The sequence below is a fragment of the Lissotriton vulgaris genome, chromosome 1_2 (genome assembly GCF_964263255.1).
Source record: "Lissotriton vulgaris chromosome 1_2, aLisVul1.2, whole genome shotgun sequence".
Lineage (NCBI taxonomy): Eukaryota > Metazoa > Chordata > Amphibia > Caudata > Salamandridae > Lissotriton > Lissotriton vulgaris.
In genome coordinates this window covers 356,827,310-356,850,589 of record NC_141686.1, presented here as the reverse complement: position 1 = coordinate 356,850,589, position 23,280 = coordinate 356,827,310, and the positions used below count along the sequence as shown (strand labels likewise).

Sequence of the window (23,280 nt, the reverse complement as noted above, 5' to 3'; positions counted from 1 at the left end):
TACTCGAGTCCTGACACCAGGTGATTACACTGCCAAACAAGGAGAGACGCTCTTGAAAAGGGCACAGCGGAACAGAGCATCGGGGAAACAAGCACACGAATGGTGCATGGGTGCTCGAAAACATGGCCGGGAGTTGTGTGCGCGTGCGTACGCTAAAATAAAATAAAAAACCATGCGAGTGGTGCGCGCGCGCAACGTCAAAAGTGAAAACAGGCTGGCGAGTGGTGTGCGATGTGCGCGCACCATGACGAGAGAGGAAAGCCAGATTGCGCCTCTGCTCGTAACTGTGTGCGTAACTGCACGCTCTATGCCAGACAAAAAGCTGTGGTCTGCTTTTTAAAGCCCACACACTAAATGTCTTGTCAGTGCCGCGCATGCGCTGGCTCAGGCGACACCTGAAAAGGAGGGCATTTCGGACGATTACGTTCCATCTCCGCTCCATCGGAGTTCCCTACTCCTGGGGTCATCACATCCACTTGATCATCTGCTTACATGGAATGATCCACCACCTTTGCTCACCCAAGGAGGCCTGCCAGCTGTTGGACATTCCGGCTGAATACCCAGAGCGGTCCCCTCTGGTGAGGGGTGGGGAGACTAGAAGACCTTGGGTCGCTCCCCTGCTCGGGTCCGTCAATGGCAGAGAGCACCGGGCGGTGTTGGCATCCCTCGGTGAGGATTCCTCTAACCGAGCATAGCCCTGATTCTTGTCACATTTCCTGATCACTGTTTTTGATATGAGCCTGCTCTCCTTCCGGCCTTCTCTCTTTATCTTTCTGAATGGGTGGTGGGCCCTGGCGGGTTGGGGGTGCGAGGTGCGGTGTCAGTGCCTCTTTCACCTCTCTCTCATGGTGCTTTTTGCCCAGGACATTGATAAGGTTTACTTCGTTGTGTTGAACATTTGTTAGGTTTGCATTGGGATGTTTGGTCTCCCTCCACTCCTGGGTTCCCCCGGGGCAGGTCCCCAACAGCTACACCTCGGTGCCACTTGCTTCACGGGCTACCACACTCCCCCTCACCCCAGATTACAATTGCCTCTAGATTCACTTTATAGTCCCTTCGATGGCCCCGGATCTTCAGATCATCACACTAAATGTGAGGGTCTCAACAACCATCTCAATAGGCGCGCCATCCTCTTTTACCTGGAGCATTCCGAGGCCCACATTTGCTTCTTCCAAGCTAGCGTCCTCCGCCTTCCCTGGAAGATTGGTCCAAAACAGGCAGAAATCTGGGGCAGGTTATTAGCCTACTCATTTTCGCTGGGATAACACTGGGATAACACACCCCTACAGTGGGCTCACTGTTTGCCCCAAATGATCGTCAGGAGAGCTTTTTGCGCTGGACGGTGGCCGAGTTGACTAGGTTGACACATCGACTGTTGCTGATGGAGGGCGACCGTAACATAGCCATTGACAACGCAATGGACTGCTCGGGTCAACGTCAGGGACAGTCTGGGGCTTTCTCACAAGAACGGACACAAAAGCTGGAAGAGATGGGCCTGATAGACATCTGGAAGGCCATACACTCCACCACTCGGAATTACATATTTACTCCCACTCCCATAATACGTATGCGAGGATAGATTACTTCCTGGACCATTCTGGTTTCGTATCCCATACCTAAATTGACAAAAATTTGCCCCGTTCACTGTCTGACCATGCAGCGGTTGTTCTCATGCTTTCTCTTCCACCCACCCGCCTTCCACCCAAGACTTGGCATCTCGGGGACACGCTCTTGCATCACCCTGCTGTAGTCCAGCAGATTACCACGGCGCTCAGGGACTTCCTTGAAACGAATGATAATCCCGGACCTCAATCACCACTCTCTGGGAAACCCTGAAGGCAGTGATTGTCAGGGGGTGGGGCGGTTTATCGCGCTTACCTCAGCTGATAATAAGATAAGCAGGGACAAGCGGGCCAACTCTCACAACAGGTCCAAGAACTGAAGCATATCCCTGAATGGACTGATGCCCCCCGGATCTGGCAAAAGCTCGAGGCTGCGCACACTCAGCTATCGGGCATTGACTTAGACAGAGCAGAACACGCGGCGCTCTGAATGCGACACACCTTTCATGTCCTGGGTAATAGATATGGGAGGCTGCAAGCTAAAAGGCTATATATTGCCCAAGGGCAGTCATCCAGAGTCTCGGTGGTCAGTTCGACTGAGACGGAGCAGACTGAGGACCTGTATATAGCTGAAACATTTCCACAATACTACGCAGTCCTCTATGAGGCGCAGGCACTCATTCCCAGGATGCCCTTACCTGTTACCACCGGGAAGCCGCAACCACCAGACTAGCACTCGATCAGGCTGTGACTCTGGACTCCCATATACGAGTTGAGGAAGTGGTGTCTGCTATCTTCCAGCAAAAGCTGCTTAAATCCTCAGGGCCAGACGGGTTCTCCACGCTTTCTTATAAGACCCTTTGTGCCATCCTGACTCCCATACTCACCAGAGTCTACAATGCTGGTGGGGTTTGTTCCATACGGGGGGCTTCTATCGTCATCATACCTAAGACTGGCAAGGACAAACGCCACTTTGCCTCTTATAGGCCGATTTCCTTATTGAACGTTGACCTTAAACTGTTCACGGGGATCTTGGTCTCAAGATGGACCCCTCTTCTGCCTGGCTTGATAGATCCAGACCAAGCGGGGTTTGTCCTTAATCACAAATGTGGCGACAATATGAAGAGGCTACTCCATATTATCGATAAGGCACAACGCTTTGATATAGAATGCATGCTTTTATCTATTGACGCATAAAAGGCTTTTAATGGGGTTCATTGGCCCTACCTGAGAGAAACCCTTCGCCACTTTGGATTTCCTAATCGGTTTACTCCGTGGGTCTTGAGCAGTTGCACACAGCCCTCTGCAACATGGCGAGTGAATGGTTATACCTCTGCCCCCCTCCCAATCCATAGAGATATGAGACAGGGCTGTCTGCTGTTTCTCCTCCTCTTCGCCCTGTATATGGAGCTGATGGCAGCCGGCAGTCAGGTAAGCAATTAACGTCATCACCCATCTGCTTTAAAAATCTTTGTTGGAAACAATGGCACTCAAGTGACGCCTTAACGCGGTAAAAGTCAAAAGATTCACTACTTCGCTAGTTGATGAAAATAAAGGTAAATCCGTCCTAGTCCCTAATGAATCTCTGTCTAAACGACATGCCCAAAACTGCTCAATTAATGTTTTGAACATAACTCTTAAAAGGAGAATAGAACATTAAGAGGCCTGAATCACACCCAGTGATCTCGCACCGAGTCATGCCAATTGAAAGATACCATAGTCCTTGTGAAAATAGTTTATCTTGAGTCTATGAATCTTGTGCAACAGTCTTCAAAGCAGCCTCAGCTGATGCATTCTCTTGATTGCAACTACTGAAGAGAATTTTTTCCAGATGAACCTTTCAAGCCCGAAGGGGAAACACTTGATGACCATAAGCCATGAATACAAGCTCAAAGTGTGCCCTCAAAGGTTGGCATACCCTGATCTCGATCTCTAGTTACCATTGAAACTTTCATGAGTCACATTAACATTTTTCAAGAATTCATATTTTACGAAAACCTTGAGAAATGTGTTCATTATGAGGCTATTTTGCTTATTCAAGCCTCGTCTTTTATTTCTATTCATTTGGACGTTGTGTTCTTTATTTCTGGACCTTCATTGTTGTTCGGTTGGTTTATGTCACACATATTTCCCAGAAAGGTTCCCTTGCTGCTCATGGCAAGCTTCTAAATGTACGCTAAAGGTTCCCTTAAAGAAAACGTGTTTGTTCTTGTGAATCCCTTTCTTCATTAATGGTAGGAGTTCAGTGACAACTCACATCCAGACTATGAGCTTCCTCCCTTATAGACTCAGACTGTCATTCCTTACTCTATGTGTATGTCTTATCACAGAGACCTAGTAAGGTTATGGACAGGAGGGCTCGCTGGAGCCTTCCACTTCTTTTTGTTGTGGTGGAATCAACAACCCCAAATTATCCGTGTAACCTATTTCTGGCATGGCCATCATGCAGGACGTCTATAAAAATCTTTCCATCCTCATGAGTTCTTTGTGGCGCAGCAAACCTATGGGCTAAGGACAGGAACGGTGGTTACCTTGCTCAGTGAGTTTAGGTGCATGAATCAGTGTCCTGGAAACTACATGTTGAGATATACTTATAAACAAGCAGTGGCATAGCCAATAGGTCTCGCCTTTGGGAATTTATAAGTTTTTAGTTATGCAGCACAATATCCTTGCTGCAACAACATCAAGTGTTGCATGGCTAAACACTTATAAGGTCCCAAAGGCGAGACCTATGGGCTATGTCAATGCTTGTTTGAAGAGTGGCCTATGTGAGGTCTTGGTACAAAGTAGGTTTGGGTCCTTCAAACTGTACCCAGCTACTGTCCGTGACCTTTTTAAGAATGCGCTCTTTCAGCTGGAAATCATGGACACAGGTGAGGATGTCGGCAGGGGGTGCTGGGTGGGTCTTTTTCGACTAATGCAGTGAGTGCAGTCAAGCTCAATCTCAAAGTTGCAAGGGGCCTCTATAAACCGCCCGGAAGAGGTCACTCACAAAAGGTGTTCTTCATACCCTCTGCTCCGTTCGTGATCCCCTGATGCGAATGTTATTACTTCGGAGCGATTCTCCAAAGCTTTGGCATGCACCTGAAGGTCCAGGTGGAAGTCTCGAAGGCAGATTATCTCCTGCTGGAATTGTTCGATCTGCCCTGTCCCCAGCACATCCATATCTCGCCTCACTTCTCTGGGATCCTGAGAGAGCTCCTTCCTCATGGCTTTTAGGTCCTCACGGAGGAGGACGAAAAGCATTTCTATAAAGGAACGAGTAAGCGGGGCCTCAGCGTCACTGGCATCCGTGGACACAGACGGATCAGGGGCTGGCATGGAGCCCTCGACATGAGAGCTGGAGGCCTTGAGGAGCAAGCCCTTCGCTGAGCAGTTCTTCTTTCCCTTGCTAGCCAGCATGTGAGAGGAGTGTAGAGTGAGGCAGTGCAAAGGGTGCGCCTCGGCTCCGTTGAAAAGTCAACACCCCCGGCAGTCAGGTAAGCAAGTGTTGTGCAACCAACGGGGCCTCGCTGAAGGCAGTGGCAGCTGATAGGCCCTGGTTATGCACCTTGCAGGGGCTTACCTCCATCAATAAGTGGGGACCTCTTGTCGTCCAGATACAGGGAGGGCTCTCAGGTATACAGTAGTCCAAAGGAACAGCACGGCGTAGATGATCGGTGGTGGGGGGCCTCCAGACCCCAGCAGCTCAGGCGAGCAATGTCATGCTCATAGACTGGCCCCAGCGTCCCCAGGTCAGGAAGGGTCCACCCCAAAGGTGCACAAGGGCAAGGGATGCAAGTCTGGTGCCTCTTCCAGGTGACAAGGGGGCGAGGGGGGCAGCATGGAGCACAGCAGTGTGTCCTCCCAAGAGGCAGGTCGCTCCCTCTGATGAAATGAATGTGGGCACAAGCATGTCGGGCCGTTAGCATGTGGTGCAAGCCCCGGGGCCCGGTGTTCGACTGTGCTCCGCTCCTTAGCAGCATGGGCCCCAGCAGCCCGGCAGGTCCTCAGAGCCCAGCAGCGGTTGCAGGCTCCGGGTCCAATGCGTTGCAGCCCCAGCACGGAGAGCAGAGCCATTTGCGTGAGTGTCAGGCTAGAGGTGAAGAGATGAGGGCCCCAGGTCCGGTTGTCAATTGCGCTAACCTTCTCAGCAGCATGGCCCCTCGGACACCCAGCAGAGTCTGTAGGGGTAGCAGCCTCCGGGGACAAGCTGTCGCATAAACAAAGAGGGCGGGGAATGAAGACCGTTGTGGAAGGGCGCTCCATCCGCTATAGCAAAATCAGGATCCTTCGTCAGCAAGGGGACACCACAGCCCAGCCGGCCTACCCAGGGACGCGACACAAGCCAGAGCCCCCTCAAGCGTGTGCAGACCCTCTTCGAGGAAGTCTGGGACCACAGGCTCAGCCAGCCCCCTTTCAGCTCACCTCAGGTCGGCCCCAGCAGCAGAGTCCCTGTCGCAGGGGCAGTGGGAGCAACGCTAGTCTGCCAGCACCCTCATACCGCCTCGTAGGTAGGCAGGGGCCTCTTGGAAAACGGCCGGCAGGCAAGCACGAACCGACACAGCCTCACCCGCTTCGGCACTGAAGCCACACCCAGCCTGGGGTTCGTATGCCCCAGTCAATCTGCTGTCTCCTCAGTCCATCTGCTGTCTTGGACAATGTCTGGGTGTCTTGGTCGGCTAATCAAGTCAGGTGCCGCGTTATGAAGACCCTCTGCTCCAGCAAATCAAGGCATGGGCGGATGGGCCTTGTCGGCAAGCAGGAACAACAAGCTGGCATGTTCTACTCAGTCGTCATCTTAACCACGCCCCCCTATCTATGGTTTTAAAGTTGCTTGATTGTAATGCACTGGTTTTTATTAACTATGCAATAAACTTAAACTTGAAACAATCTACCTCACTCCACCCCAATCTACCCCACTCTGCTCCAATCTACTCAACTCTGTCCCACTATACTTCAGTCCAATCCATTCCAATTTACCCCACTGCAATATATCCAATTCTTCCCCACTTTTGCAACTCTGAACTTTTGGCAGTAGCCTCTTAATTGCTCTACTGTGTAGCCCTCCAGTCCTCTGTGTTCCCAATCTACATCTTCAATTCCAGAGATCTCAGAGGGTGCTCTTCCAGCAGGGAGTGAGCCAGGCATGGTTTCCCCCCCAAAAAATGGGAGCTCTCAATATATCCAATTCTTCCCCACTTCAACCACAATCTACCCCAATCTAATCTATCAGACCCTATCCCACTCCAATCTACCCCACTCCACTGTAATCTACCCCATTCCACTTCACCCAATCTATCCCACTCCATCCAACTACACTCCACCTTACCTACCCCACTCCACACTAATCTTCCCCACACCCCTCCACTCCACTGCATCCAAATCCACTCCACTCCACCTCACTCCAATCTACCCCACTTCACTCTACCCAAATCTACCCCACTCCAGTCCGATCTAACCCACTCCACCCCTCTCCACTCCAATCCAATCTACCCTATCTCACTCTACCCCAAACTATCCTATTCCAATCTACTCCATCCAATTTACCCCACTCCAATCTACCCCACTTCACTCTACCCAAGTCTACTCCACTCCAGTCCAATATAACCCATTCCACCCCACTATAATCTACCCTACCCCACTCCACCCCAAATTACCCTATTTAAATTTACTCCATCCAATATGCCACACGTTAGGGGAGGAGATGATTTTCTCTGCATTGAAAGCAGTCTTAGCTGCCTTCAGAGCAGATTTATAGATGTTGATAGAGGCCTTGTATTTGTTTTTTTTTCCCGAACTATAGTCTTTCCTCCATTGTCTTTCCTCTCTTTTGCAGCCCTGCTTCAGTTTAAGGAGTTCAGGGCCAAACCAATGGTCGTTACACCTGGCCCTAATTTCTTTATAATCAGCAACTTTAACGCAGCGAGTCGCTGATTAAAAAGAAAAGACATCAGAACTCGACTATTATAAGTTACTAGCAGCCCGTCCCGACGTTGTGCGGGTATGAATTGCTGCTGGCCAGTAGTATATTGTTTTGTTGGATTTTGTTTTGATAGCATTTCTTATCTGTGACAGGCCTGTGAAACGCTCCGATTCACCGTGCACTGCTGATGCACTTAAGAGTGCGCATTCAGTAGTGTGTGAACTCGAGTTTCCCTACTTTATTTTTCCTTGAAATATTATATAGCTTGAACTCGACAACATGGCATGAGCACAGTTTACATTACAGAAGAACACATTCATTTGTGGTAGGCAGGGGGAGACAAAGCAATTTGCCTGGAATCACAGGATGTTGAGCTGATGCCGAGATTCGAACATAGCTCCCCAGCTCTAAAGTTCGCAATTCTAGAACTTGTGGTGGGAGGTGTGTCTAAAATGTCGGTGCTGGCCATCAATGAGAGAGACCTGTGCATTTTTCAAATGGGTGGTGAAAAAATATGAGTATGTTGTTGAAGATGTGTGCCGCCGTGCCACCAATGTACTTACCGGGGGAGGGTAAACACCCATTATTCCGCAACTTCCTTTCCGCGTACCATCACTCCGCATACTTTCATTACGAAAGTACCATGATTCTGCAATGCCAATATAACGCATGGCATTACATTTTATATGCTTTTACCACGCATACATTTACAACAAAATTCGTTGTAAATGCATGAATGGTAAAAGTATGTTTTTTTTTAATGTTTGGATAAGGTAAGTATGGGTATAGGGGTATATGTTTTGGGGTACTGAGGTATATGTTTTGGGGTGTTTGGGTATTTTAAGGGTTCAGATATAGTTTTGGGTTATGGGGTACAGGGGTATTTTAAGGGTTCAGGGCTAGGTTTGGGTTTGGGGGTACAGGGGTATTTTTAGGGTTCAGGGCTAGGTTTGGGTTTTGGGTTACAAAGGGATTTTAGGGTTCAGGGGTAGGTTTGGGTTTTGGGGTACAGGGTTATTTTTAGGGTTCAGGGCTAGGTTTGTGTTTTGGGGTACAGGGTTATTTTTAGGGTTCAGGGCTAGGTTTGGGTTACAGGGGTATTTTTAGGGTTCAGGGGTAGGTTTGGGTTTTGGGGTACAGGGGTATTTTAGGGTTCAGGGGTAGGTTTGGGTTTTGGGGTACAGGGGTATTTTAGGGTTCAGGGGTAGGTTTGGGGTACAGGGGTATTTTAGGGTTCAGGGCTAGGTTTGGGTTTTGGGGTACAGGGGTATTTTTAGGGTTCAGGGGTAGGTTTGGGTTTTGAGGTACGGGGTATTTATAGGGTTCAGGGCTAGGTTTGGGTTTTGGGGTACAGGGGTATTTTAGGGTTCAGGGGTAGGTTTGGGTTTTGGGGTACAGGGGTATTTTAGGGTTCAGGGGTAGGTTTGGGGTTTGGGGTACAGGGGTATTTTAGGGTTCAGGGCTAGGTTTGGGTTTTGGGGTACAGGGGTATTTTTAGGGTTCAGGGGTAGGTTTGGGTTTTGAGGTACGGGGTATTTATAGGGTTCAGGGCTAGGTTTGGGTTTTGGGGTACAGGGGTATTTTTAGGGTTTAGAGATAGGTTTGTGTTTTGGGGTACAGGGTATATTTATAGGGTTAAGATGGGTTAGTGTTTAAGGGTGTTGGGGTATTTTAAGGAGTAAGGGTGGGTTATGAATATGGGGTGCAGGGGTATTTAAAGGGAGCAGGGTGGGATTAGCACACGATATGAGACATGGCATGAAGGGCGGAACGTACCACACGCCCCCAGCGTTTGTCACACCCCCAGCACACTCCCACAGCACAACGTAGACACGCCCACAAGGGACTACTTTGCTGGCACGGTTCTTTTACCTTTTAAATGTATATGGTGGGCGTCTGCATAGCCTATGTCCTTCTGCTGCAACTGCCCTTTCCAACGCTGTATTGGGTGTTGTGATTGGTGCTGTGGGTCCTGAGATTACTCGCCTCAAAGGTTTGGGCTCTCTCTTTATTATAGTAGTATAGATTACCATCGAGTTCTGAGGTCAATGCCTGCTGCAAGAGCCAGCAGCCAGGGTGAATGGCAGGTCAGTTCATGAAACATGTTAGAAATGAGGGTCTCTAGTTGGCACTGGCTGGCACCAATGTCCAAATAGGGAGTCTTCTTCCTAAATCAGGGCCTACCCCCTTTGACAACCCTGCTCGACACTGTGGTAACGTGCAACAAGCAGTTAGGCCTATCGCAGAGGCAGTGTGTGAAGTATTTATGACCATGCACAATAAGGCAGTAACAACACCACAAAAGGACACAACTCAAGTAGGTATAGAAAACTACTATCTGCATCTACGGTTTAACTCAAGACTCTCAAAGCGTTTTAACAAGCTACAATGCACGTAAACCAGTAGGGACTCGAAAAGGCAATAACGTATTCACCAGACAGGACACTGACTGAGTTCAAGGCCGGGGCCTGCGCGACGCGTTGCACACCAGATACCTGCAGTTGAAAGGGGACACAGCACGCAGCTTCTCAAAGAAGCGGAGACGGTAACAGGCGGACTCCCAGCGACCACAAGTCGTGGCTGCAGGGGTCCGCAGCGTGCACCCACAGTGATTCGGGCACAGGCGGGCTCTCAGTGGCAGCAGCGGCGGCCCGGGCTGGTGATAGCAATGACTCTCGTCTTGCAGCTCCGTGGTGGGCACATAGCGGCAGCAGCTCTCTCTTAGTTGCGGCGGCCCAAGTCAAGTCAAGTCAAGTCAATAGATTTATATAGCGCGCTACATACCCAGAGGGTCTCAAGGCGCTTGAAGAAGGGTGGGGAATTACTTGTCAAATATCCACGTTTTGAGTTGCTTTCTGAATGCTAGGTGGTTCTGAGTAAGGCGAAGGCGAGTGGGAAGTGAGTTCCAAGTTTTAGCTGCTAGGTAGGAGAAGGATCTACCTCCCATGGTGGTTTTGTTGATGCGAGGTACAGTGGCAAGGGCTTGGTTGGAGGATCGTAGCTGGCGGGAGGGGGTGTAGAAGGATAGTCGTGTGTTGAGGCATTCGGGTCCGATTTCGTAGAGTGCTTTGTGTGCGTGGGTTAGGTAATCCTTTTATTGACGGGGAGCCAGTGGAGGTTTTTCAGGTGACCAGAGATGTGTTCTTTACGCGGGATGTCTAATATGAGTCTGGCTGAGGCGTTCTGGATGCGTTGTAGTTTTTTCTGGAGTTTTGCGGTGGTGCCGGCGTAGAGGGTGTTTCCGTAGTCTAGTCGGCTCGTGACCAGAGCGTGGGTGACTGTTTTTCTAGTTTCGGTAGGGATCCAGCGAAATGTTTTTTTGAGCATGCGCAGAATGTTGAAACAAGATGAAGAAACGGCGTTGACTTGTCTGTTTCATCGAGAGTGAGGAATCCAGGATGACGCCCAGGTTCCGTGCGTGGTCCATCGGGATGGGTGCTTTTCCAAGGGCCTCTGGCCACCAAGAGTCATCCCAGGCGGAGGGGGAGGGGCCTAGGATGAGGACTTCTGTTTTGTCTGAGTTAAGTTTCAGACGGCTGTGCTTCATCCATTCGGCTACTTCTTTCATTCCTTCGTGCAGGTTGGTTTTGGCCGTGTTAGGGTCTCTGGTGAGTGATAGGATCAGTTGAGTGTCGTCGGCGTAGGAGATGATGATGAGGTTGTATTGGCGTGCGATGATCGCGAGGGGGCTCATGTATACGTTGAAGAGGGTGGGGCTGAGTGAAGATCCTTGTGGTACTCCGCAGATGACTTCAGTGGCCTCTGACTTGAATGGTGGAAGGCGGACTCTCTGGGTTCTTCCGGAGAGGAACGAGGTGATCCATTCCAGTGCTTTTCCTTGGATTCCGACGTTTCTGAGGCGTTGTAGAAGGGTGCTATGACAGACCGTGTCGAAGGCTGCGGAGAGGTCGAGGAGGATGAGGGCGACTGTGTCTCCATTGTCCAGTAGAGTTCGAATGTCGTCTGTTGCTGCGATGAGGGCGGTTTCAGTGCTGTGCTTGGCTCGGAAGCCGGATTGTGAGGAGTCGAGGGATTTGTTGGTTTCGAGGAATGCGGCGAGCTGGTTGTTGACCACTTTCTCGATGACTTTGGCCGGGAATGGAAGGAGTGAGATAGGGCGATAGTTTTTGAGTTTGGTGGGGTCAGCTGTGGGTTTCTTCAGGAGGGCGCTGAGTTCGGCATGTTTCCAGCTTTCCGGGAAGGTTGCGGAGTTGAGGGAGCAGTTGATGACGTCTCGGAGGTGTGGTGCAATAATGAAGTCTGCTTTGTTAAAGATGTGGTGAGGGCAAGGGTCTGTGGGGGATCCTGAGTGGATAGAGTTCATCAGACGGATGGGGTCCTCAGTGGAGATTGGCTTCCAGTCATTGAGGATGTTCAGGGGGTGTGGGGGTCCTGCAGGGGATTGGGTGGGTTGGTCTCCGGGTTGGTTGTCGAAGCTGTTGTGGATGTCTGCAATTTTGTTGTGGAAGAATGAGGCTAGGGAGTCGCAGAGGGCTTGAGTGGGGGTGATGTCGTTGGAGTTGGCTGAGGGGTTGGTAAATTCCTTGACGATGTTGAATAGTTCCTTGCTGCTGTGGGCGTTGTTATCTAGACGGTCCTTGAAAGCGGCTTTCTTGGCATTTCGGATTAGTTGGTGGTGTATGCGGGTGGCGTTTTTGAAGGGGTTCTTAGTGCTGGTGGTTGGGTCTTTTTTCCAGGCTTTCTCGAGGGAGCGACAAAGTTTCTTGGATTTCTTAAGATCATCGTTGAACCAGGAGGCCTTCTTGCTGCCTAGTTTGATTGGTCGTTTTTTCAGTGGTGCTAGGATGTCGGCGCTGTTGGATAACCATTGGGTGAGGTTGGTGGCTGCTTGGTCTGGGTTTGAGGAGTGGGCGGGGGGGTTTTGAAGAAGCGATGAGGAGATCTGGTCGATGGTAATTTTGTTCCAGTTTCTTTGCAGAGTGGGTTGGGGGTGGTTGTTGGATGCGGGCTTGTTGTAGGTGAAGTGAACGCAGCTGTGGTCAGTCCAAAGGAGAGCTGTGGTGTGGCTAAAGGAGACATGTTTGCTGGAGGTGAAGATAGGGTCGAGTGTGTGACCTGCGATGTGGGTGGAGGTGGTGACAAGTTGTTTAAGTCCGAGGTTTGCGAGGTTGTCCAATAGGGTGGTGGTGTTGCAGTCGTTGTTCTTTTCAAGGTGAAAGTTGAGGTCTCCCAAAAGGATGTAGTCCTCGGAGGGGAGCGCGTGTGGAGTGATGAAGTCCGTGATGTCTTCACTAAATTGTGCGCGGGGTCCTGGTGGCCTGTAAAGGAGGGTGCCTCTGAGTGTGGTCTTGGGGTCGATGTGGATCTGGAAGTGAAGGTGTTTAGAGTTGGCGAGATTGACGTCTGAGCTGGTAGAGATGCGGATGGATTTCTTATGGACGATAGCGATGCCTCCTCCTGTGTGGCCGGTACGGTCCTTGCGAATGATCTTATAGCCTTCCGGGATGGCAATGGTGATGTCTGGGGCTGAGGAGGCGTTCATCCATGTTTCTGTTAGGAAGGCGACGTCCGGAGAGATGAAGTCTAGTACATTCCAGAGGTCAATGGCGTGCCTGTGGACCGAGCGGGTGTTGAGCAGGATGCATTGTAGGTGGTTGGGGTCGGATATCTGTTGTGTGTTCGTAGATGAGGAGTTGTTCTTGGTGCCGTCGAACTTGCAGGAGAAGGGTCCATGGGTGTGTCCAGGAGCGGCTTGGACGCAGTTGGGGGGGCGGCCGGGGTTAAGGGCTAGGAGGGTGGTGGCATCGTAAGTAATGCGGGAGGGGTGGACAATGCGAGGACCAGGGGCTCTGGCGCTGGGCGCGGTCCTGGCGCGGACGGGCGTAGACGGGCTTACCTTTGGCGCACCTTCAGCGCGAATTGGGCGCGATCGCTGCGCGTGAACGCTGCGCGCGGGAGCAACTGTCATATATGGATAGTGGAGGGGGAGGGGCGAGGGCGGCTCAGCTGGGAGGCGGGGCGAGCTACAGAGGACGACAACAACAAACAAAATGGCAGCGGAGGGGTGAGCACAGCAGAGCGCTTGGGGATAACGCGCAATCAGAGTGAAAGTTACAATGGCAATTCAAAAATGCATACAAAGCAAAGCGGCAACCAAGGCAGACTGCAGGCAATAATTATGAGGCAGTTTTGAATTAAAGCGCAGCACAACGATACCAGATGTCGCCAGGGACACTGGGGAGCGACCACTCAGCCCAAAAGCGAAGAGAGAGTCACAGCGCTTCCAGGTAAGGGAGCGCTGTATGTAGTCTGTGGGAGGGCGGCTCAGCTGGGAGGCGGGGCGGGCTACAGAGGACGACAACAACAAACAAAATGGCAGCGGAGGGGTGAGCACAGCAGAGCGCTTGGGGATAACGCGCAATCAGAGTGAAAGTTACAATGGCAATTCAAAAATGCATACAAAGCAAAGCGGCAACCAAGGCAGACTGCAGGCAATAATTATGATGCAGTTTTGAATTAAAGCGCAGCACAACGATACGACAATCCTTGACAATGGTGAACAAGATGCGGGCACACAACGGCGGCAGCTCTCCCTTAGCTGCGACAGCCCACAGGACAAATCACGATGAGGCAACATTGGCAAAGGTGCGGGTGCTCAGCGGCAGCAGTTCTTTCTTAGCTGCGACAGCCCACAGGACAAACCACGATGAGGCAACATTGGCAAAGGTGCGGGCGCTCAGCGGCAGCAGCTCTCTCTTAGCTGTGGTGGCCCACAGGACAGATCACGGTAATGCAAAGGTGCGGGCACTCAGCGGCAGCAGCTCTCGCTTAGTTGCGGCAGCCCACAAGACGAATCACGATGATACAAAGTTGGCAAAGGTGCGGGCACTCAGCTGCAGCAGCTCTTTCTTAGCTACGGCGGCCCACAGCATGAAGGATGGTCTCGACCAGGCTGGCACAATGGTGGGCACTCAGTGGCTACAGTTCTCTCTTAGCAGCAGGGGGCCACACAGATTCAGCGAATGTTCTGAAGGTTCAAATTCAGACGGGCTCTGAGCGACGGCAGCTCTCTCTTAGCTGCAGTGGCCCACACAGATTCAGTGAAGGTTCCCAGTCCGCGTTCCTCACAGTAGAACTAGAGGCTCCGCATTGCTCGACGGAGGCCTCACCTGCAAGCAGAATTCCTCGAACAGGGATTCCGACAGCTGACGGGGTGAAGTCTAATGTCCCTGTGATTTCAGCAGGAGGCGCTCTCGTTTCAGGCCCTCAGGTAGTTTCTTCAGCAAGCTTGGTGAAAGTTTCAAAAGTCCTTTCCTCTGTTCACTCGGAAAGAGTTTCGTCTTGAAATCCAGAAGGAAAACACCTGGACAAGGTTCCAGCGCAGCGTTTTATACCTCAAAAGTCTTTGTTCTCTAAAGCCACAAATCACTCAATCCAGTCAGAATCAGTATGGTGGGGTCGGGGAGCACTTGGTTCATGAGGCGACATCCTGCCCTTTCAGAATGCGGGTGTCTGCTATCAGACGCCAAGTGGGGGGGTGGAGCCATCATTCACCTTGCCAGGCACGGCCTTGCTCAGATCAAAGAGTCACCCCTCCCCATACTCTGAATACCGATCTCTCTCTCCAGCCAGGTCTGACCCAGCTGGCCCAGCTGCTCCAAAACCAGACGGCCAATACACATACTAGCAAAGCCTACAGGAAAGATCAGGCAAGGAAATACAGCGTTTCCAGAAGATCCATTTTCGAACATGGGATATATAAATGGTTCTTACTAAAAAGTGTATCTCACTGTCCTGAGCATAAACATTTCAAATTTGAAGTTACTATCAGGTTCTGGTGGTTTGATAGGATTATAGAAGGTAATTGTCAACCTGCCCATTCTGGCCTATCAGAACAGATAGCTTCACAATAGTAACAGTGAAATGGAAGGCAACTTGCTATTAGAACATGCTATACAGACTTAGGCATTATGGTTATCCTAATTCGTACAGTCATCTTTGCAAGGGGAGCATTCGTGCTGTGGCACTGATTAGCAGTGGCACGGCGCCCAGTGTTATGTTATGTTATATATTGATTTGTAACGCGCTCTGTTAGTCGGGACTGTCATCTAAATCCAGCCAACATAAAAGATACCTGTGAACCAGTGGCCCCAAACCTGACCTGTCCCTCCAGTGGTCCAACAAAGGGACCCAGCCTCCAGCTGTAGGCAGCCAGAGGTTGACCCTTAGAGTACAGTGCAACTCAGTAATGGAAAGAAAGGCATACATGGTGGATAGTGATTGGAGAAAGCTGAGCCCAACATTAGTGGAGCCTCACTTCACTACTCCATCCCAGCACCAGCCTTTTACTTTGCCAAAACAAACCACAGGTAGAGATTACCTATGGTGGAGACCCTCTGATACCCTTAGGGTGAGGGATTGCTTAGTAGTCCATGAAACAGGGGGAAACCATGCTAGTGCAGGTACTTCCTTATATGGCCACTTAGGCAATATAGGCTTACCTGGACACGGATAGCCTTACCCTCTTTGTTTTTGGGGGGGGTGGGGGGGTTGTAGGAAGGTGGATATCTGACTATATGGTTACCCCAACTTTTTGCCTAGTGTTTTGCTGGTTTTCGACTTAGTTTGTCTGGGATCCTGCTATTCAGGGCCCCAGGCTATCTGCTCTCCCTATAAAATGGACTCCATGTACTTTAGGTACATACCAGATTGGTTACTGGGTCACCCTTGTGAGCCCCTGTATAGTGTACCATAGGTACCCAGGGCAGAGGTGCATCCAAGGCCTACCAGGGGCTGCAGCATGCACTATGCCACCCCTGGCTGGCCCTACAAACTGACACCACAGGATGATCACTCGGCTTGGGTAAGGTGGTGTAATCACCCCTTACTTAGATATAGTATATCTATATCTACCCTATATATAGACACATGTGCACCTATAAGTCACGCCTTATCGATCCTTGAGGCAGAGTGCTTGGTTTTACGTGAGAGGGTGCCCTAGCATGAGCTGAGCCCCTCTGCAGCTTTCAGAACCATCTCCTTATAGCTGTTCTAAGATATAGCCATACCATATACTCTTAAGTGCATTATAATCCTCGCGGTTAATGCTAACTTTGGTTTGGCTTTATCAAAACATGTCGTGTAAGGTGTCAAACACTTTGGAATACTACCAGTTCTGGTGGTGGGGGTAGTATTCCACTCTTCTAGAGGGAGAAGACATATAGTTACTGCTAACCCTGGTTAAAGTAAAACAGAGCCTCAGCATCACAAAATGGATGCTGCTGCCACAGACACGAGTCTGACCTCCTGCTGCTGGATGAAACTCCAGCAGGGGAGGCCTGGACAGTAGGTTTCCTGTCAAGGGAGGTACTAGCACCACCCCAGACAGGGTTTTGTGTATTGGGGCAGGGAGGGCTGCATCAGCAGATGCTTTTCCAGACACTGCCTGGGGCACACAAGGTGCTCCAAGCATAGCCCGGTTAAAACCAGTTGCTGGGGCACACCATCCCCGCTGTGGCGCGAAACTGGACAAAGGGAAAGGGGTGTAACTACCCCCTTCCCAGGTCCACCCATAGGAGGGACCTAACAGGTAATCCAGCCCCTTAACTCAGTATAAGTATAGGAGCTGTGTCCCCAGGACTTTAGATTATCCTGGAACGAAACTTTGATACAGAACTCTTGGACCTTCGACATTCTATTCTGACTAGAAGACTGAAGACATCTCCCTTGTGGTCAAGGAGTGACCACCCTGTGCAAACAGGCACCACCAGTAACTTGCCGGTCTGCTTTGTCGATGCTCCCGCCGGAACCCGAAGACTTAGCTACACAGAAACTGGATTTCCATACTTCTCTGACTCCGACCCACATCCACAGAAAAGCTGAGACCCGTGGCGGACACGAGAGACGTGGGACAGGACACCCTGGACATCCTGCATTTTGCTAACTGCATCGACTTCTGAGGTAACTCGAAGTTGTGCATTGGGGTACGAGTAGCCCCAGACCTGAGCATCATTTGCACCGAAGCCACGAGTGCAGCGTGGGGCCTGCTCTTGCATTTCAGCTCGACAGGTCTTCCCGGTTCCTAGTCCGTTGGCTGGTGAGCCCCCTGAAGACTTTCTTTTGAAACCAAACTGCTTTCCTGGTTGCTCCAGGCTTGCTCCAGCTTCCCTGCAAAGGAGAAGCTCCCCAGACCTTGCTGGTCTGCACCAAAGCCAATCTTCACTTCCTGCGTGGGTTGCGTTTGCCGTGGCTTGTTGGGTCGCCTTTAGCACTTCTTTGCAGATCTCCATAGAAAACATTGACGAAACCTGACACCAAAAGGCACCTATGCACCCGGCTTTCCTGGGTGAGGTAACACGAGTACTTCGGTGCTCCAGTGGGTCTTGACTCTCGAAGTGTCCTAGTCTAAAGGGGCTTTGTCGTAGTCCATCCGGAAGTGCCCTTAAATAGTAACTTTGTAACTTTTACGTTTCCCATTATAAGTCAATGGTAACTCGTGACTGGGTTTAGACACTGCACGCATCTCCTGTGGGTCTCCTACTTCCTAACCTTTGGTTGTTTAATGTAGCCCCAGCGATTCCCTAGGCCCTAGGTCTACTTACTATTTCTGTCGTGGTTCTTATACCACTATTTTAGTATATGGTTTGTGAGGCCCCTAGGGCAAAACTGTATTTGTGCAACTTATCGTATGCTAATTAAGTAACTTGTGATGTACTTTTACCTCTGAACTCATAAAGAGTGCAGAGGGGTTGTGTTTAGAATACATACATATATATTTGATATATACCTTGTGTGGTGTCCTTTCATTTGGTACTCAAGGGATTATAATTGGTAAAACAGCTTGCTTCACATGCTCTCTGAAGTCTAAGCCTATTACTGCTGGTCCATGCTACCATTTGGATAGCTTTCTATAAGGTTGACTTTACACCCACCATCAATAAGGGTCGATTCGACTGGTGCAAGGTGCCCACTAGAACTAGTGGACATCATATGCCAGGCTAAGTTCTCACACCAGGTCTAACAAAACATAATTGAAGCAGCTGCTTAAACCAATAAATGGAATTTTGATTTTCTTTATTCTGCTCTATTTTGCTAGCTTACTGTGACAAGCAGAGAGAACATGCTTATGTATTCAACTCCTTAGATAGAGGAAAGGTGGAATCGTGGAATCTTTCTGCATGTTTCTACATGTTCCGAGGTACAGCAGCTTTTTTTTAGGACTTTCTAATATCCCACAGGTTTTTGATGTGCTTAATTCTGCACTAGAGGTACGAAAGGGACGGAGCATCTGAATCAATCAAACACTCACACCCAGGCAAAAAAGTTTTGGGTTTAATCCATCACCGTTCTTTAGCCCACTCTGCCACCCCAGTTCAGACATGGCTATATGCAAATCAGTCTGACCCTGTGCCTCATGGGAACAGTCCAGCCCTAACTGACAAGCCATGTCTTCCCTGGACCGGAAACAAGCTTCCGAGGACCGGTTTCTGGCATTCCAGCCGTCTTCAGCCCGGCTTTCTTGAATCCAGTGGCAAAGTTATTATTATTATGTTTCTTATATAGCGCCAGAATCGACCCCCGAAGGGGTATCTCCGCGCTTGCCTTGGGAACCCGTCCTGGTTTTTCCCTGTGAGATAGCCCCTACAGGGCATCCCCAAGGTGAAAGCCAGGCATCCCGCCGCGGGGGGCCATTGTGGAGATTAAGCAAGCTTATTGCCCAGAGTTGCAGAGTGTGAACCCATGATTAGGTCAGGCACCGAAGCGAGAATTATCGAGTCCGTGGACATTTGAGCTCAACACCCTGCCGCGTCGGGAATCGAACCCTGGTCCCGGGACTGACCTCTGCTTCAGGGTCTGCCTGCTCTAACCAGTGAGCCACACTTCTCCACTGAGCAAGGGACTCTCCACTGAGCAAGGGACTCACGTCTGAGCATACCCTGCCATACTTATGGCGGCCAAAAGCGGTACAAAAGGGGGGGTGGTGATGAACGTCCATCACCACCCCCTTTGCACTTATTCTGCACTAAAGGCATTTTTTTTCATTCTTCATGTTTGCAAACATGTTTGCTCTTTCATACGATGGTGTGAACATGTATTATATGAGATAAAGTGCCACCTGGCACACATTATAGGATTACTGCAAGTCACCTCAGGGTCCCATAACCTTATAAAGTAACTCTACCTTCCCCTCGCTCCTCTATATAGTTATGGAACTCCTCGCTGACATGTAATATCCTTATAATATGTGACGGGAGGTAATTTATCGCTAATATATTTTCACTGAATAAGGTTAAAGTGAATGGATCTTTAAGCCCTCCCCTGCTGGTGACGGAACCACTCAGTCATCAGCCGCGGTCGCGCTGTGCTGATGACGGAGCGGTTCCGTCACGGCCCGCTCGGAACGCCTGCGCGGCTCGGATTCCGCGCCTGCGCTGAGCGTTCCATTGACTGGGCGGGCCGTGACTGAACCGCTCCGTCATGAGCACAGCGCAACCGCGGCTGGTGACGGAGCGTTCCGTCACCAGCATGCGCCCGCCGCGCGGCCCCTTCGCCCCCTTAGCACTGCGCCAGAATAGCCGCCGCAGTGAAGGGGTTAAAAAAACAACTAGAAAATTTGCTTAAAAAACAAGGGTAAAGTGCATTTAGAGTAAAAACTTAAAACTGATCAAACCACTGCAATATGCAAGCTATAGTTAGAACCACAATCCATAACTCGCACCACGGTGTGCAAACCCTAACTTAGCATTTTACATGAGATGATGCGATGACATTTTACATACTTAAAGAGTTTACTAAAGGCAGGATGCTGCTGTAGGGAGATCATCGCTACTTTAATCTTCCTTTAAACCCATTCATAGCACACTTGGGACTGAGCTAGAAGGCGGGTGGGTGAACTCACAAGTCACATAACAAATCACTTTGTGTATCTGCCTATCATGAGGTGGTGTGCACTCGTGGAGAACCCTGAAGTGACAACAACATCCCTGGTCGTCCCGGCTGTTGAGGCTGAATACAGACTAGGATTTTTATAACAGGAACTGGAGATGACTGCGTCTTACCCAATGTAACTGTGCAACAGGAAACACTTCCCTCTCTAGACTGCACATGTCTGCTATTCTCAATGAACACCACATCACTTGCATCCGACTATTAAGTTTGATTCCGGCCAGTAACTCTTCCCATGAATAGCTCCATTTCCAGTTCCTCAGCCTTGAATGGGGACGGACAAGGGAAGACGAGAGCTACTGACTTTTTTCTCTCATGGAGAGTCCCATAAACAGGCCTGTTTCTGCACAGGAAGGATGCAGTCCTGTGTGGAAACGGAGGCAGAGAACGCAGGGACACATCTGCACCCTGTGTACTCATACTCTGGAGGTCAGTATCGCTCAGTGGGTTCCACCCAAACCATATTAATCCCCTCAGAGACTTTCTAAAATCTGCACATATGCATTTTGAAGAGGTTACCTGTGTTATTATGTACTCCGAGTTTCTATGTATAGCGAAACACATACCTGGAGTGGCTTTGGGCGGCAATAAATGTGTCTGCGTTGGTCCTGTCACCATCGAGTCTGAGGGGGCGTCTTCATCTGCAGTAATTGTGTCCAGTTCTAGGCATGATGGGGGCACAGACTGACCCCGCTCTTCAGGACAGAGCAGTTCTGCCTTGCAGTTCTGATGTTGATGCTGTGATTCAGGATGCAGAGGTTCGAGTATGTAGCTCTGATCTGAGCCCTCTGCATCAGTACAGGCTGGTTCTAGCTTGTACTTCAGATTTGAATCCTGCGCCTCAGGGTGCAGTGGTTCCACCGTGTCGTTCTGATCTGGTTTCTGTGCTTCAGGGCGCTTTGACTCCAGCTCTTGATCCTGTGCCGCAGTGTGTAGTGGTTCTAGTTTGTACTTTTGATCTGACCCCGGTGCATCTGCCCAGGTCTGTTCTAGCTTGACTTTCTGCTCTGGTTCCTGTGCTTCAGGGAACGTTGAATCTAGCTCGTAGTTCACTTTTGGATCCTGCGCATAAGGAAGCTTCTGCTTCAAGCATAAGTGTTGCTGTAGGCACTGGGTGTTTTGTGACCTCAACTCATCAAAGGACAACAGCCCAGACTCTAAGTGTTCGTGTGATGACATCCCATCAGGTGACACGGGCTGTAGGCTGCTGTTCTCCTGTGGATCTTGGAAATCAAAACACATCAATTCTTCCTCCAAGGGATCATTAGGTTCCTTCCCATCTGGTAACGCGGGTTGTATACGGTGGTTTTGCTGTGGTTCGTGTCCTTCAGGAAATAGTGGGTGTGGGCAGAGGTTATGTTGCTGATCCCAGCTATTATCAGACAATGGGGATGGTTCTTGCTTCAGGGGCTCATCGGGTTCCCTCTTTTCTGGGAACGCCAATTGTATGCGGTGGTCTTGCTCTGGTCTCTGTCCATCAACAAATTCTGAGTGAAGACACCGCCTTACCTCCAGTGATCTGACTGGAGAATCTGTCTGAGGGCACCTGGATAAAGTACAATCCTGCTGTACTCCATTTCCATCAGGAAAACCAGTTTGCATGCACCGGTCTTGCTTCAACTCGTGTACATCTGGAATACCAAGCTGCATGCACTCGTCCGCCTGCAACTCGTTTACATCTGGAAACCCAGGTTGCACGCACTGGTCCTGCTGTGGGTCACATCGATGTAGAAACATTGGCTGTAGACAAAGGTTTGGCTCCTCTGGTCGCCCTTGAACATTGGTCGGAGAAGAGAGTGTACAGTCATGCTGTGGTGCATGCCCATCAGAGAACACCTGCTGAAGGCACAAGCTCGGTCCACCTGGCCTGTCCAGTTGAGGTGTCGCAGGAGACCGGCTAACAGCACATTCTCTAATGCTCGCAAGACAGACCATCTCCAAAGACACTCCAGCATTATCTAGGGAGCCTTGATCCTTTTCTATCCAGATTTTCTTAATCAGCCCAGCGACTCTAGACGGTACGTCCTCCACAGTATTCATCAAGTTATCCAGTTTGGCTTCCAACTCCTCCAACATGGATAAAAGGATAATTTGGGGCAGGTCATCCGAAAGAGATTTCAGCTCCTGGTCCCTCCGAGTATCATTTTGCGATCTTGAAGCAGAGACGTCATGAAGAGGTAAAGATGGGACTGTGGCTCTTACGGATTCTTGTGAACACTGCGCTTTCGCATTCTTTCCTGGAGCCCGTCTTCTCCCCATTCTGGTTAATTGATGTTCGAGTCTCAAGTGTCTGCAGAGGAAAAGAGAAAAGACAACACGTTATCACAGGACAACTCTGTCAAAATACTCCTTCCTGTCTCACCAACCCCAGTGTGATCAGAGGAAATTGTGAATTTCTAAAACCAGAAAAAATTTCATTAAAATTTAACAATATTCATAACATAGTTAATATATTATGAAAGGCATTAATTTGACATTTGTTTTCAACGTATGTCTGTTCCTTGGTCTGCTCAAATTGCACACTTTTATGAAAAAAAAATAGAATACTGTAACAGCCTTGCAGCAATGAAAGGTTTGTAGTACCCTAGCAGACAAGACTGCGCTATCATCCTCACTTGCACTGTACACCTCTCTCTTGCAATATTCAGTTCAGTGACTGAAGCACGCGCCAACATACCAAACCTATACAGGATCTACAAAATGCTTGTTATGTTATTGCATATGTAGAGCGTATGCTCAATCTGAGGTTTCTTGGATCTGAATCAGAAATACATAAAAGTGGAGACAATGAATCAGACCAGGGAAGAATGTAGGATGAGTAGGTTTTTTTTTTAATGAGATTTCTGAAAAAACAAAATGGTTTTCACCGGGAGAGAGATCCGAATGGAAGGAGCTTGTACCAAAGCT

At 49.8% G+C, this 23,280-nt stretch overlaps 1 protein-coding gene across 1 annotated transcript in view; it reads right to left on the bottom strand.

Moving 5' to 3' along the window:
• Positions 1 to 23,280, bottom strand: part of LOC147736824 (uncharacterized) — a 59,097-nt gene that overhangs the window by 9,477 nt on the left and 26,340 nt on the right. The window contains exon 3 of the mRNA XM_086953507.1: positions 20,940 to 22,663. Coding sequence (XP_086809633.1) covers positions 20,940 to 22,663 — 1,724 coding nt within the window. The remainder of the gene's footprint in view (positions 1 to 20,939; positions 22,664 to 23,280) is intronic.